At 36.8% G+C, this 14,620-nt stretch overlaps 1 protein-coding gene across 1 annotated transcript in view; it reads left to right on the top strand.

Annotated features, from left to right (window-relative positions):
- Positions 1 to 256: 256 nt before the first annotated feature.
- LOC115629578 (mucin-5AC) overlaps positions 257 to 14,620 on the top strand; it is a 35,824-nt gene continuing 21,460 nt past the window's right edge. Inside the window, exon 1 of the mRNA XM_030526070.1 lies at positions 257 to 724. Within this exon, the coding sequence (XP_030381930.1) occupies positions 629 to 724 (96 nt within the window). The 5' untranslated portion in view covers positions 257 to 628. The remainder of the gene's footprint in view (positions 725 to 14,620) is intronic.

Genomic DNA, 14,620 nt, shown 5'->3' with positions numbered 1-14,620 from the left:
CAAAATTCTAACTTTGATTTATTTATTTTTGGCCTGTGGAATCGACCACTGTGCGCCTGCCTCTTCACGTCGCACGCAGCCCCTTTTCAAGCCCTTACTACAGCGCACACCTTCCCTGTGTGTGCGCTCGCGCGGCGAAATGGTAACAGATTCGCCGCAAAGCACTCGCCGCATTTCCGCCAGCCATGAACAGTTTAAAAGGAGTCGCAGCAGAGGCGAAGCCAGCAGACCATTTCGCGTCGTTAGCAAGTCGGTTTGGCACGATTCGATTCGATTCGATTCGCTTCGCATTGCCTTGAGGGGCCAGCGCCAAAGAAACAGTCTAGGACCAATTGTTGGCTAACTTTTCCGTTCGTGCTTACCATTCATTCATTCAGTCTTGTGCTTTGTGTGCGGTGTGCGTCCGTGTCCGTGTCCGTGTCCGAACGAATTGTGTTGTAGCCATAGCGTCGGGAAATTGACCAAAAGCGCCATAATTGAAGCATAGCCAAGGCGATAAAGTTTCCAAATTGTTTCATAATTTTTTTTTATTGTTGTTCCTGTCGTTGCTGTGGTTGTTATCATTGTTGTTGTAGTGCAATTAAGTCACTTGGAACGCAGAGGGAGGATACAGCACATCAGGATCGAAATGCTGCCGCAACAGCAGCTCCTTGGCACCACCAAGCTATGGTTTCTGCTCCTGCTGGGATTAGGACTTGGCATCCTCCGATGCGATGCACGTGCGGTAAGTGTTCACGCGTTGCCAAATTTGAGGCAGCGGGCACTGCAATCAGTTAAGTGCTTCATCACCATGCAAAGCCAATTCTTCACATGCTCATTACTCGTAATACTTATGTACTAATTACATACACATTTATTGTATTGTACTTGGCGCGAAAAGCATAAAATATAAAAAGTGACAGAGCACATTTAGCACAACAATTAAGTTAGATATGTTTCCCAATAACTTTACTTTTTTCGCGATCCACCTTTTTCAAAAGTTTTGCATGTGGAAAATTGAATTTAGCTTCAATAGTCACATAACTACTTGTAATATCTTGATTCCAAGCAAATATCAACATGTTGCTCTGCTCTACAAATACCCGTATAGTAGATGAAGGGGTCCAAGAATTCAGACTCAGCCAAAAATTAAGGTTTTAAGGATGTAAATAAAGTGTTTTGGTGCACTAATCGCTTCGCTTATCGGTCCAGTTAGTAATATCGTTAAGAAATGCCTAATGTTGGTTTACAATCAGCAGCGCTTGTGTGAGCATTTAATGTGATGTTGCAGTGCGGCCAAGTTCCAAAAGGCATTGTATTATTCTCTATATATAGACATATCTATATAGTGGCGATACGTGTATTGAAGGGACTATAAAGATCCTACATTCGAACTCGACCTGCAATCGATATATGTACACTTTATATTCTTTATTCATATTTATATATAAGTATAATAACCATAACATAATACTATATGTAAAAACCATAATTCTAATTGATTAAATTCTTGCGCAATTAAAAAAAGACAATTCCATCCATTTATGCAGGTTTTTAAAATTTTGATATGAATGTTATATACTTGTATATATGTAGTTTATTTTTAATATTTATTCAAAAAACCCTTATCATTAGTTCCACTCTTAATACGCTTAGGCATACTTTCTTCAATTTTACAAAGTTTATCCAAGCCCATCGATGCAGTACTCTACAAAATTGTAATATGGAGTGAATGTGGGCTTGAAAATGTTGGCTGCTTAGATTCTTCAAGACTTTAACTGTGTGCTTGAAAAATGAGAAATCTAATAAAATTAAAATAATATCTAATAAACGCTTCCGACTCGGTTGGGGGACACTATTTGCCTTTCGGCTACCTCGGCCCCGACTTACAGCCAAGTGTAGTCAGAGGCGTCAATAGATTTATGAAAAAAATTAAAATCTTAATAGAGAAAAGAAGCTTAGAATTAATTAAAAGCATTTTAAAAAAATTAAATTTAAATTTTTTTAAATATGTACCAAAAATGGGGAAAATCTCCGTTTTGGCAGTTCTAGATATTTGGAAGATCTTCGATATCGATATGAAAAACTTATCGGCATTTTAACAATTAAATTAAAAGACAAAGCCGTTTTTCAATTGAAATATTAAAAGCTATCTCACTAAAGAAACAATAAGTGTTGACCTAGTTTACGCCAGCAATTGCGATGAGATCGTCTGACTTCGGGACAACATCAATACGCATTAAGTTCCATGTATCCTGAGTGTCATGCCTCCGTACCTCTACGTACTTGATGGCTAAATGTGTGAGCTTCAGACCGCTTTAAAACGAATTGTTGAGTAACTAATTGAATGTGAAGTACATGGCATTTAAATGCATTCCATTTGCACTTTATAGCTTTTAATTAAGTAAATACTTGTAGAGCAATGTAAGAAAGACACACCCGACACATCAATGCGAGGATGGACATACATTTATTTATACTTTTTCAATTACATTCATTTACGTGGGGTTTGTGTTTGTGTTTATGCTTTTGCGTGCAATAAAGAGCTGAACCAATGCAGCAAAAACAACAATGGCTGTTGGCAATGAACAGAGATAACATTTATGGCTTTAACTTCCTTTAGACCTTACCTATCACTCGACTTGTAGTTTTTATAAGATGTTTAATAAAATCAGAATACCTACCGAGATCCTTGCCTTCACACAGAGGAAAAGGCAGGAATATAACTTGCAGAGTCTGCCACGCCTGCTTCTGGGAGTAATATAAATTCGCATTAAACTTGTATATCCTTTTATTCTTTCGGCTGCTTAAATAATGAAATATTTTAAGTTTTCTTTCTGGCATTAAAAAACACCTAACTATCGAAGTAAGAAAGGTAATTGGTTTTAATTAAACTTTTTGTCTGACCACATAATGGACAAACATCTCCTATTTGAAGGACATGCCGCCTTGCAATTAATTAATTGTTGTTGTCTGTAAATTGTTGACCCTGAGGATTTCGATAAGTGGGCGACTTGCCTGCGACAAAGTTTGTTACGAGTAGCATTAGGCCGTCGGCCGAATCCACTTCAGACGCTTCACCGAAGTTAATGCAAATATCTTTTGAAAATCTTGAAAGCGGGTCAGTTCGAAGGAATTTTTTTTGCAATCCTTGACCCGTTCTATCTAAGCCATAAATTTAGGTATTGGCGTTATGAAAGAACGTGCTTCTTTTCAATTTGACTTGAAATTATTTTATTGACGTAACAAATAATGAGGCTTAGCCGTACTGCCCTGAATTCAAAAACCTATGCAATTAAATCCTTGTTATCGTAATAATATCAACAAGTTTCCTTTTTATATCATATTGCCTTTGACATTAGTTTATTTGTATAATATTTATTGAAACAAGTTTTTTTATACGCAATGGCAATTTTTAAACACAATGGAATATAAAATAGGTTCAAATTGAAAGACAAAAACTCAAATTACACTACTTTACTAATTCAATTACTAAATATATGGGATATCATATAGTTATTTTTTATCTTGAATGGTCCGCAAACACTGAGCAAAAACTCTTTAATTTTTATGTTTATTTGAAATTCAAATAAAAAGTAAATATCTCCATTTCAGGGTTTTTAAGGCGATTACATTTTTTATCAAACGTCGATCTAGTGATGATATTGGACTTATTGGCACCTGCATTTGATATTTCGAAATGATTTTATAGAAATAAAACAGAAAATATTGTACTATAGGAGAATTAAATATTTCTTACATAAACAGATGTATAAAGTTCAGTGTTTGGAAGGCTGATACATTTTTTCTCAAATAATATTATATCAAATAAAATTGTATCAAGTAATATTATATCATATATTTATTGTCAACTTCGTTTGGTTTTTAAAAACAATTTTATAGAAAATTGTGTACTATAGGAGAATTAAATATTTCTCAAATAAGCGGATTCATAAAGAAATGGGAGACAATCGAATGATTTTAAGGGATTTCTTTTCTCGATCAATTTATTTGCTGCTATGAGAACAGAGCTGTTATTTAAAAAAATAAAGCATTTTTCGAAAATATTATTTAATTTGCATACGTGATAAACCAATAAATGGGAGCAAAATTCCATACAAAAAAAAAAAAAACAGTAAACAAAATCTTTTTGTAGCTACCCATAGTTACTATTTCTGATTAAGAAATAGAAATCAATTCATACTTTGCGTCTGCTGGGTAGCTATTTATCTTTTGAATGGAACTTATTTTCTCGTTCAGATTGCAGATGTGATTTTGTGGTAGATCGCGCTGATGGGGAACAAGCAGATTTTCCATTTAAATATTGGCTTCAATATTTTCGCTGTCATCGGACGGCAACAGACGCGTGGACGCCTGGACGGCTGGACGCTTGGACGGCTGGTCCGACAACTACTACACCAGATTTGTTCGCTGTCTCTCGCTCGTGAGGCCTCCTGGACGCGTTTTATGTGGGAATGTAGTCACGAGCTCCAGTACCAGCTCGAGTACGAGTATGTAGGCAAGGAACTGAAACTGAAATGTTTTTGTGGCGGCCGCTTGTCCCAATTTGTATGCGCAAAGTTGTGTGTGACTTGAGTAAATGAAAAATGTGTGCTGTTGGTTAGCTGGCGAAACTTTTTTGGGGGCAAACGTCGACGTCATCATCATCGTAGCCATCGCGTCGTCCTGCTATGTATAATCGTGGTATTGCTTTAGCTTTATCCTTTCACTTGGCTGTGTGACGGTCCTAGTATAACCTGACCCCATTTGTGTAGCTGTGGCTTGCTTCCTTCTATCGCCGTCTTGGTTCACCCCTGCCTCTTGCTTCTTGCCAGCACATAGGACAGTTCGGCCCGCCCCTAAATGTTGTGAAATGAATAATTTCTGAAAATGTACTACACAATTTTATTCATATAAATCACAAATTAAATAAGTTTTTACGAGGTTGTTCTGCGGTTACAGCCCACAACAAAAGTTGCTTGTGTTCCTATTCTTATGCTCGCTCACGTCGGCCATAGCTATTGGTAGATTGTTGGGGTCTGGGTTTGCTGTTTCAGCCAAAGTTGAGGTTGTTGTTCAAGTTTGTGGCTAGGCTCGGTCTTTTGTTGTTGACCATGCAGAATAATTTAGATTTAAGCGTTGTGTTTCTCAATTTAGCCATCCCTCTTGTCAGAGCTGGCTCGCACTCTAGCTATATAGTATAGTATATGTATGTACTACCTATGTATATTCACACAGCTATTTGCAACAATGCCTTAAATCAATCAACACATCAAGTGTGGCAATAAAATGTGGCATGTGTATTTATTTATAAACATCATATTTTCTTTCTCAGCCCGTAAACATATTTCTATTAAATGCCAAAACTAATCTATGTATGCTAATTAATGCAACAAATATTATTAAAACCCCATGTAGTGTAGACTAGTCACTAGGCATGAGTCGTTACAGAATCTTCCCAATAATAAGAGCTATAGTAATATATTCAATCGCATTCCCTTGAACCCGAAAAAGAACGAGCTGTGCACACCTAACTCCTCCGCTAAAATTTTTTAATTCTAACAATAATTTTACCATTGCGATGAGCTTGATTTGATACTTGTATAGCCCAGATTGGATATAGCCACATGCTCTTCTATCTGTTTCCATGCAAAAAAGTCTCAAAGTTGTTAAGCTATAGCTGTGATATTTTCAATGGAAATAAATTCTTCGAGTACATGCTTTTGTGATTATAATAATATATAAGAATTTCTCTAAAACAATTATGAATTTTATAATTTTTAATAAATACATCAATTATCGAAACCCAAAAATAATGCTTGCAGTACCGATTTAAATTGAGGTCCCATCCTTTTTAAGTAACTTAGCTTCCCAAGCCATCTCACTCAAGTATACTTCTGTTAAGGGTAACTAGAGAGTATGCTATAGTTGAGCAAGCCCGATAATGAAATACCCTGTACTTGGATATTTGAAAAGTCTGCATTCCTATTTTTTTTAATATGGGCTCAACCGTTTTCAAAATCCAGGCAAACTGACCAAAAAAAAAACCGGACGCTCAGAAATGCATCCTTTTCCCGATTTTAGCCAAAGTACAATATGCTTTTATAATAAGTAGAAGTAAAACACTTGTTCGAAATGCTTCTTGATCATGCAAAATGTAAACATAATGTTCAATCAAATAAAATAATTTTTTAAATGACTTCAGCACTTTCGACTGGGTGAACCTTTTTCAATTTGAAAGCTGGTGCATCCCGAATGGTCCCATTTCAATTAGGTCCAGTTCTGACAGTGGCGTTCATAAGAAAACTACCTTGAACATACCTCATTTAGACCAAATAGCTGAAAATTATATTCCTGAACAGGATGCTGTTACTTCAGAATTATCCTCGAAACATTAAGTCATGACAAAAAAACCATTCACAGCACTAGATCTGAAGTCGGTTTTTTTTTGGTTAAAATTTTACTTGTCTAAGATATCAACTGTGTGTCCTTGATTTTTAAATGTCCTGTTTACTTTGGAAAGCGCCTTACTCTCGAATAATGCTGTGTGACAAGTATGTAATAGACAGAAGAAAGCATCTCTTATCTTAGTCAGCGTGATGAGAGAAATAGATTCAGACATATTTGTTTTCGGAAACAGATAGATCCATATAAACCAAAATTGGTATGCAGACTGTCTTAAATGTATTATGTTTTAATATTTGTCCCCTTTATAATTTTTCAAAAGCTAAATAAAGTAAACTTTACACTTTTTACATAATTTATCTTTAGTTCCCAGCCTTAATTTACAATTTTGTGCAAGCGGGTTCATCCTGAGCAAAGTTACTTCAGTACTTCTCCCCCAAACTGTAGCAACGATTCAAATACTATTAGTATATAACAACGTATATAACTTAATGGCGACAACTTCTTTTGATGACTGTAACTTTTTTTGTATAATTACAATTTTCTTGAAGGAAATGACGCGATTGTTTTTTGATTCTAGTCAAATGTACATTTAAAATGTAGTACAATTCTCAAGAAGTTCTTTATGAAAACTGCCAGTACTTTCTGGTCATAAATACAATACAAAAACTGTTTGTTTATAAATATATTGAGTGTCGAAAAAGACATTAAATGCTTTATTCCTCAGCCTAAGACGCTATCAAGTCATTTACACAAATATAAACTGCTCAAGCCCCAAAGAATTGCTTCTATTTATTATTGAGTTTATTGTGCGTCTACTGCTTTGTTGCTTATTATAAAGCATTCTTGCGATATTTCTTTTGTTCCTGTATATAGCAAACGCAATTTATTTTCGCTTTATGTAGCTCACAACAAAGCAAACGTCACAAAATTATGCAATTAATCATCTCCTATAAAACTAAGCCAACACCCATGCCTACGCCCCATAGGAAAATCTTCAAGTATACCCTTCAAAAGGGCCCTTCATGCGTTTCCTACGACAGCAAATAATGCTTTCGTAACAAAGTGAAGTTTATTTGTATTATATAATAACAAATTGTAGTTATAATAAAATGTACAGGGTGCGCCATCTTTTATGTCGGTATGTAGATATTGAATAACTTTGTCATTAGTGAACCGATTGCCTCAGTTCAAGAAATTGTACAGAACCAAATTAAATAAAAATATCTCATACTTGAAAATCGGTTGTTTATTTTCAAAGATATTCAATGTTTACATACCGACATAAAAGATGGCGCACCCTGTATTTTCTTCGTTGAATTGACAGGAAATATTTCACAGCAACAGCCAACAAATTTTGTTTCAAGTGTTGCTACAGAAATGGATTAATTAGAAAAAATTCACTTTTACTTTGGCACAAATATTTAACTGTTTTTTATTTTCGATGTGCAATTCAACCAATTAAAATGTGACCTTCCAATATATCGAAAATACATACAAATTATTGTTTTAGTAATTAAATTCTCAAATTGCTTTTAATAACAAACGAGTTGAAGGCCAGGGAATTTTAAAAATAACAATAATAATCGTTGCTATCAAATACAAATCTATTTAAGTCAATCGAGGTCAGAAGTGGTGGCCATTTTAGTTTTAAATATACTATTTATAGATGGTATATTTTGTACTTTTATGTTCTTTTAAGTAAGGTAAGGTCATCGTCAGCTAAAGATTATCTTATGTTTTTTTTATATTTTTATAATTGCTTTCAGCCCGCTCCCAATTTCTTGCGCCTAATTATCGTTGCCAACTCTCTTGGGACCTAATGGAATTATTAAGTTTGCAATTTCTAAACGATTATCAACTGGATTTTCTTCATTCGTCTTGTTTAAGGGGACCCTATTTGCCACTTCTTTCCAGAGAACTTGCAATTATAGGTTATGAGCATTCTTGATGAACATATTGGTGTTTATCTGAAATCGATCTCCAATCGATTTGTGTGCTAAAAAAATTTGCTGCGATTCTTAAAAACTCCTCCTCAAATATCGATAGCTATTCGCCCATTCTCTTCTCGTTTTATGAAGGATTTTGTGGGGCACGGACAAGCTGATGCAATTTTTACTGACTCTGACTCACTTCCTTGGATTTCCAAATGATGAGGGTAACTAATTATTTATGGACTCTGTGGCCTTGGTCCATTACATTTTCATTTATTTATAAATGACCTTTTATGTCCTATGTACTATATCGGATTCTTATGTACTTATGCTGATTACATTAAGCTTTATCTTACCAACAATGAAACAAAATCGTATTGCAATTTACTGGCCCATCCATGGTGTGTAATATTACCTTGTAAAGTAAACGGCTCTGAGACTGGCCATAGCTTTTTAATCAAAGTCCCCCTACTGTGACACGATTGCCTTCTAATTATTTTTGTAATAAACGTAAAATTTATATTGCAAGTACCTTTTTTTTTAGAAAATTCTTGTTTAACTGGCAACTCTACAAATCATATCAAATATACATTCTACAACTGTGTATAAAGAGAAGTATTTATTAATAATAGTTTGTTCATGGCACTCTGCAAGAAAATTGAACAAATTGTCAATTAAAGGATTATTTAATTTTGCACAAATATTTGAATTTAAAAGCATTATTTTTCGTTATTATTTTTTTTAAACAAGCCGCTAAAATCTGTAGATTAAGGTTGCCCGAATAGCTTGCTCCTCCACTTTTAACTTGGCGGCCTTTCGAGCTGTCATCACTCGCGAAAGTTCGTTACTCGTCCTTGAGCTGAAAGCGACCAGTGATGTGGACTCGACTATTTCCGCATAAAAGCGTTATTTATGTGCGTTCATCATAAGCCAAGTAACGTGGCAATCACGAAGGATGGGCCCATCCTGCGCCAGCGCCAGCGCCATCACCCTCATCATCACCAAACGGCAGTAGCAGACGACGTGTGCCCAACCAGCAGCATTCAGTTGGCAACAAGCTGTGCCGGCGCGCAGTCGCCCACATAATTATCGGAGTGATTTATGATGGAAGTATTTTTGCAGCCAATTACTTCGCATTCAGGCAAAAACGCAGATCAAATCGATATAAGGAAAGAAAAGGCGCCCCAACCTGCCCAAAACGAACCAAATTGGTTCAGAGACCACGCACAGGCACACCGATTCACCGGATATTCTTTTACTTAAGACCTTGCATTTGCCATAAATTGTTGAACCGTATGTCAAGGAAAAAAGGGTGCACGTTTGTGGAACTGCACCAAGTATGTACACACCAGGTTAAATGAAAAGGGGAAGAACCATTTGCTTGGCATTTAAGGTCATTATAAGACTGGGCACAAATACCTTTTCCAAATACACCTAAAACTTTATTCACAAGCAGAGGTCGTTAATGGCAGGTTAAAAGCCGTTCTAGAGATTTCAAGAGAAAGAAGAAAGAAAGTGCAAAATTATCAAGAGACGTTCAACTATCGCTTCTGGTTCATAACGGTTTTCTGCATAAAGTTCTTTTTAAAAATTGTCCCCTTGTGCTTAATTGTATTAAATGTACATTTAATATTAAAAACTGTTTCTTAGAATTTCCTTGAATATTTATTAACAGAATTTAAACTGTCATTTTGAAAAGTTTAAACAAATATTACTATCACCTCAAAAAATGGGGCAAATTTTTGTTTTAGTCAAGAAGAATATGTTGTTAAGGTGACTTAATTCTTTATAGCTTATTAGATATAGCTATAAGTAGAAGATGGACTATCCTTAAATATATGTACATACAAGTATACGTTACACATCTACTTCAACTCAGAACTTGAGTGAAGTGTTTAATATCAACATACGCTCCACAAACGAATCCTGAAGTTATACTTGTATACTATATCTAACTAGATTGTGTAATTTTCCGTCATTTTAAGCGAGAATGGTGTGCGGCTTTAAAGTCGCATGACTTTGAAAACCAAACACCCGTTAAAATGCCATAATTGCAATTTGTGGAAAACATTTCTTTATTGACGATATTGCCAATCAGATTTTCTACTGTGGAATTCACCAAACAGTTGACACACTTACTCGGATGCGCTTAGGGAAAGATACGACCTTAAGTCGTGTCACAATATACATACATTCAAGTATTCTAGTTTCAAATGAGAATTTTGCCCGTTGGAGCATGATTTATTTGAATGGGTTTTGCCATCAAGTTTATGTGCAAGAAGTGTGCCATATTTAAAATAATTCAGCTACGGATGACCACAGCCAATGCTAACAAATACTTTGCACAAAATCCTTCATATCCATATTGCCTGCCAAGCTATACAACTCAATAGTCCCTACATTCGAGTCGACAATGGCCGTCCGAATGGCGGATGGCGGCTGGCGGCTGGCGGATGGCGGATGGCTGGCCAACAGTATGTCTTGGCAATTGTGCCAGCGGCTGGCAGCGTCTGTGCCCGCATTCATGGCCGCCCGCTTATGCAAGCAAATTCCGCGGTAATCCACTTACTTCTTACTTCTCCCCTCTGCTAGTCCCGTACCGCGCATAGCTTTGACCCGATTCGTTCGACGACCCATTCATGTGCATACTTTTGTGCCATTTTCGAATACACACTCGCACTTGGCGTTGGCTTGGCGTTGGTAAGTGTTTCATCGCTGCTTGCTATCTTATCCTCGTTCTCGTGCCACTTGAGCAGGAAAATTCTCTCATGCACTCAATTTATAGCTTTCCCACATTTCCACGTTCATGGGATTCATGGGCATCATGGGTTTCATGGGGTGCCCCCCCCCCCCAATTCATAGCTTGTTTGTTGGCTACGACTCGTTATGCACAAACAATGCACAAGCAAATTAGGGGCGAGGCAAGTTTTCCAAGGTTGAGTGTCTACCTGATGCGCCTCGCAATTGAGGATGGAAAGAGAAAGCACGGCTCTAAATCAAACAGTTTTAGGACATTGCTTGCGAGAAGAAAATGAAATTTGAAATGAATTACGGAAAAGTAATCGGTAGCTTACTTACCAGCTACGTACATACTTGTATATACACAAAATAAATTCTTTCTTACAAGTAGTTCGCAATCTTAAAGATCGACATCTTGCACTTGCATTGCATTACTTTCTGAATAATCTTGGCAAAGAATGTGGTGGCAGGAAAAGCCATAACTTTTTAATCTCTTAAATGGGTGAATGAAGCTGAACCGGCTTGGCAGATTTGTTATTACTGTGGGTTTTACACAAATTTCTTTTTAACCGACTCCAAAAGAATGAGGACTGGGTGCACCGATTTTGATGATTTTTATACTCTGTACATGAAATGTACAAGAGTATATTAGGTTTGCGGGAGCTGAAAAATGTAACAGGCAGAAGGAGGCGTGGCAGACCCCACAAAGTATATATATTCTTGATCAGCATGACGAGACGAGTCGATCTAGCCCTGTCTGTCTGTCTGTCCGTCTGTCCGTCTGTCCGTCCGTATGAACACCTGGATCTCAGAGACTATAAGAGATAGAGACACCAAATTTTGCACGAAGATGCGTTATGTGTGTATTCTATACGAGTTTGTTTTATTTTTTTGATTTTCCCCCCCACTTCCCCCCTATGGGGGTTTTCCCGATTTTCCATTCGTATAATCGCCTATATCTCGGAGACTATAAGACCTAGGAACACCAAATTTTAGTCCCAGATGCCTTATGTGAATACGCAGAAAATGTATATTTTGGAATTCCCCTCCCTCCCCCCTCTACCCCGCAAATCGTAACTCCCGTAATTCTTGGAATTTCGAACTAAAATTTTGGAAATACCCCCAGCTGGTTATTATGTGTCCGTATGCCAAATTTCATTATGATAGACCGATTTAACAAGAAGTTATAGCCATAAATATATTTGCTGATGCAGCGCTGCTGCAGCGCTGCTCAAGCGCTGCCCGCGGCTGTTGTTGATGTTGCTGTTTGGTTGACTGCGAAAATGCTTACACAGACACGAATTGATGCGCATAGGCATACATACACTCACACAAACGCAATTGCTATGTAAATGTGCAATTATACACCCTTTACGTGAGTTCGAATACCGAGAGAGGTAAAATCGATCAAATTTTTTTTTTTATTTTCTTAATTTTTTTTATTTTCTATAATTATTGTAAACATATGTACAGAGTATTTCGAAGTCGGGACACCCGACTTTAGCTTTTTTACTTGTTCTTATTTAAAAAGCGGTACTTCCCAAAAGGTCCCATTTCAAATTGGTCCAGTTCTGTGAATGGCATCCATAAGAAAACCAAAAAAGTCTTAAATTTTCATTAATTATAAGACAAGTAATTTTTTTTTTTTTTTATTAGAAATGATGTAATGATGTACTTCAAGGGTAGTCTGATTCTACAAAGGAAGACGTTCTTAATTCGACTGGATTTTTTTGCCACATAAGCAATCCGATTTTGATGATTCTTTTTGAACATTCTTTCTATTTCTATCATCCTCGAAACATTATGTCACCTTCAATGACAAAGAAACATTCACTATATTAGCTCCGAAATCGGTTTCTGTTTTTGTTAAAATTCGTAATTATAAGTCCTTTATAAATAAATAGGGCTATTGGAGAACTCGGGAATGGAAATCAGCGAGAGCTGAAACTTTCAGTATCTCTTTAAGCAATAACCACTCAGTAGCCTGTAGTGCTGCAATATCTTTCCGAATTCATAAAACTAATAATAAATGAATGAAAAATAAATATTAGAGCAAATATTTTCGGTGATATGGCATTCGTGCAACCCGGAGTAAACGCTCCGGATGAGGGCTTGCTTTTTGTATGTCTTGTTTTCGGTTGTGCTTTTTTTGTGCGGACAACAGGACCCTTGGCTTCCTGGAAATATATACATACATACTTACACATAGATGTGTATGTACCTCTATCTGTGGGCAATCAGTTAGTAGATAGGGTATGGGGGACCGCTACTGCCGCTGTCTGTCGATTTTTAATCACTGAAAGCAGCAGTTGCAAATAACGACGGCATAAGCTATGCTAACAAAAGGAAATTAATTTTACGACATTTGGCCAAGGATATTGAGCGGCTGTCCTGCAGCTCGCCCAGGCCTTTGCCATAGATACGAGCATAATAATGAGCGTAGTTACTATGCTCCACTAATGCTAATTGTGATACTGATGATGCTGATGATGATGATGATGGTGATGATGTTGTTGTTCTTGTTGTTCTTGCTCCTCTTGATGTTGATTTTTGGGCGGGAGGGGCGCGCCTATGTTGTAAGCTTTGCATAATTTTCATGCGTTTGGGGCTTTATTGATAACTTACGAGTATAGCGACCCCATTAATCGTCTCACTTTGTTGTGGATTCTGGCGGTTCTTTTGTTATATGGTTGTTGTTGTTGTTTTCGCATGCCTTGTCCAAGTATTATGCATTAAGGTTAATGAGGCCTGGACTGACGCACACATACACACATATATATATACAAGTATACACACGCCCTTTGGCCTGTGGTGTGTGAAACTTTTTTCCATTGGGTCGCCCTCCATTGTGTCTGCTTAAGCAGTCGACAATAAAGAACAGCATTATGTAATATAGCTTTTAACATTGGTTAAGCCATTAAACCTAAAATATAAGCCATATACTCGTCAACGCTACACACATGTGTCTGCACATTTTTAATTTAGTGCTGTCGGTACGGATGTTAGTCAAATTTAATGGATCGTGAGGAGCAAGTTATATAAGTATGTGTGTGTACTCGTATATACTTGTACTTGTAATTTGCTGGCTCTGTTCACTGGAGTGCGTATTCACACCTCAAGCCGGCCCAAGACATTTCCCTCCATTCGTCTTATCCTAACATAATGAGGGTTTAGTTCTCGTTTTTAAGATCTGTGACAATTTTTTAAATTAGTTCAAGTGCCTCGAGTAGTGGCATCTTACAAAATACAAGATTAAATGGGGCTTCAAAGATTAAAATTAAGAATTATAAAGCAGGCTTTAGTGGAAATGGAATGGAAGGTCAAGCGGGTGGGGTCTTTTGAGACGTCTGTGATGATCGCTGTTATGCTCGTAGAGGAGATTCATGGCATATTTACGTGAGCTGAGAGCCGCTGGGTGTACCAGACTATTGTCATAGTCAGACTGTCTGTGCATGCAAAGGTTACGCATGTACCATGTAACTTTATTTTGGAACCCTTGCAGCACTTTTATGAGACTCCACAGTTGAATCCCATAGGTTTAAATGGATTTTAACATCCCTTTG

Source organism: Scaptodrosophila lebanonensis, unplaced genomic scaffold (genome assembly GCF_003285725.1).
Source record: "Scaptodrosophila lebanonensis strain 11010-0011.00,11010-0021.00 unplaced genomic scaffold, SlebRS2 tig00000159-arrow-arrow-pilon, whole genome shotgun sequence".
Taxonomy (NCBI): Eukaryota; Metazoa; Arthropoda; class Insecta; order Diptera; family Drosophilidae; genus Scaptodrosophila; species Scaptodrosophila lebanonensis.
Note: the sequence above shows the minus strand (reverse complement) of the source record. Positions and strands in the feature narration are given on the sequence as shown.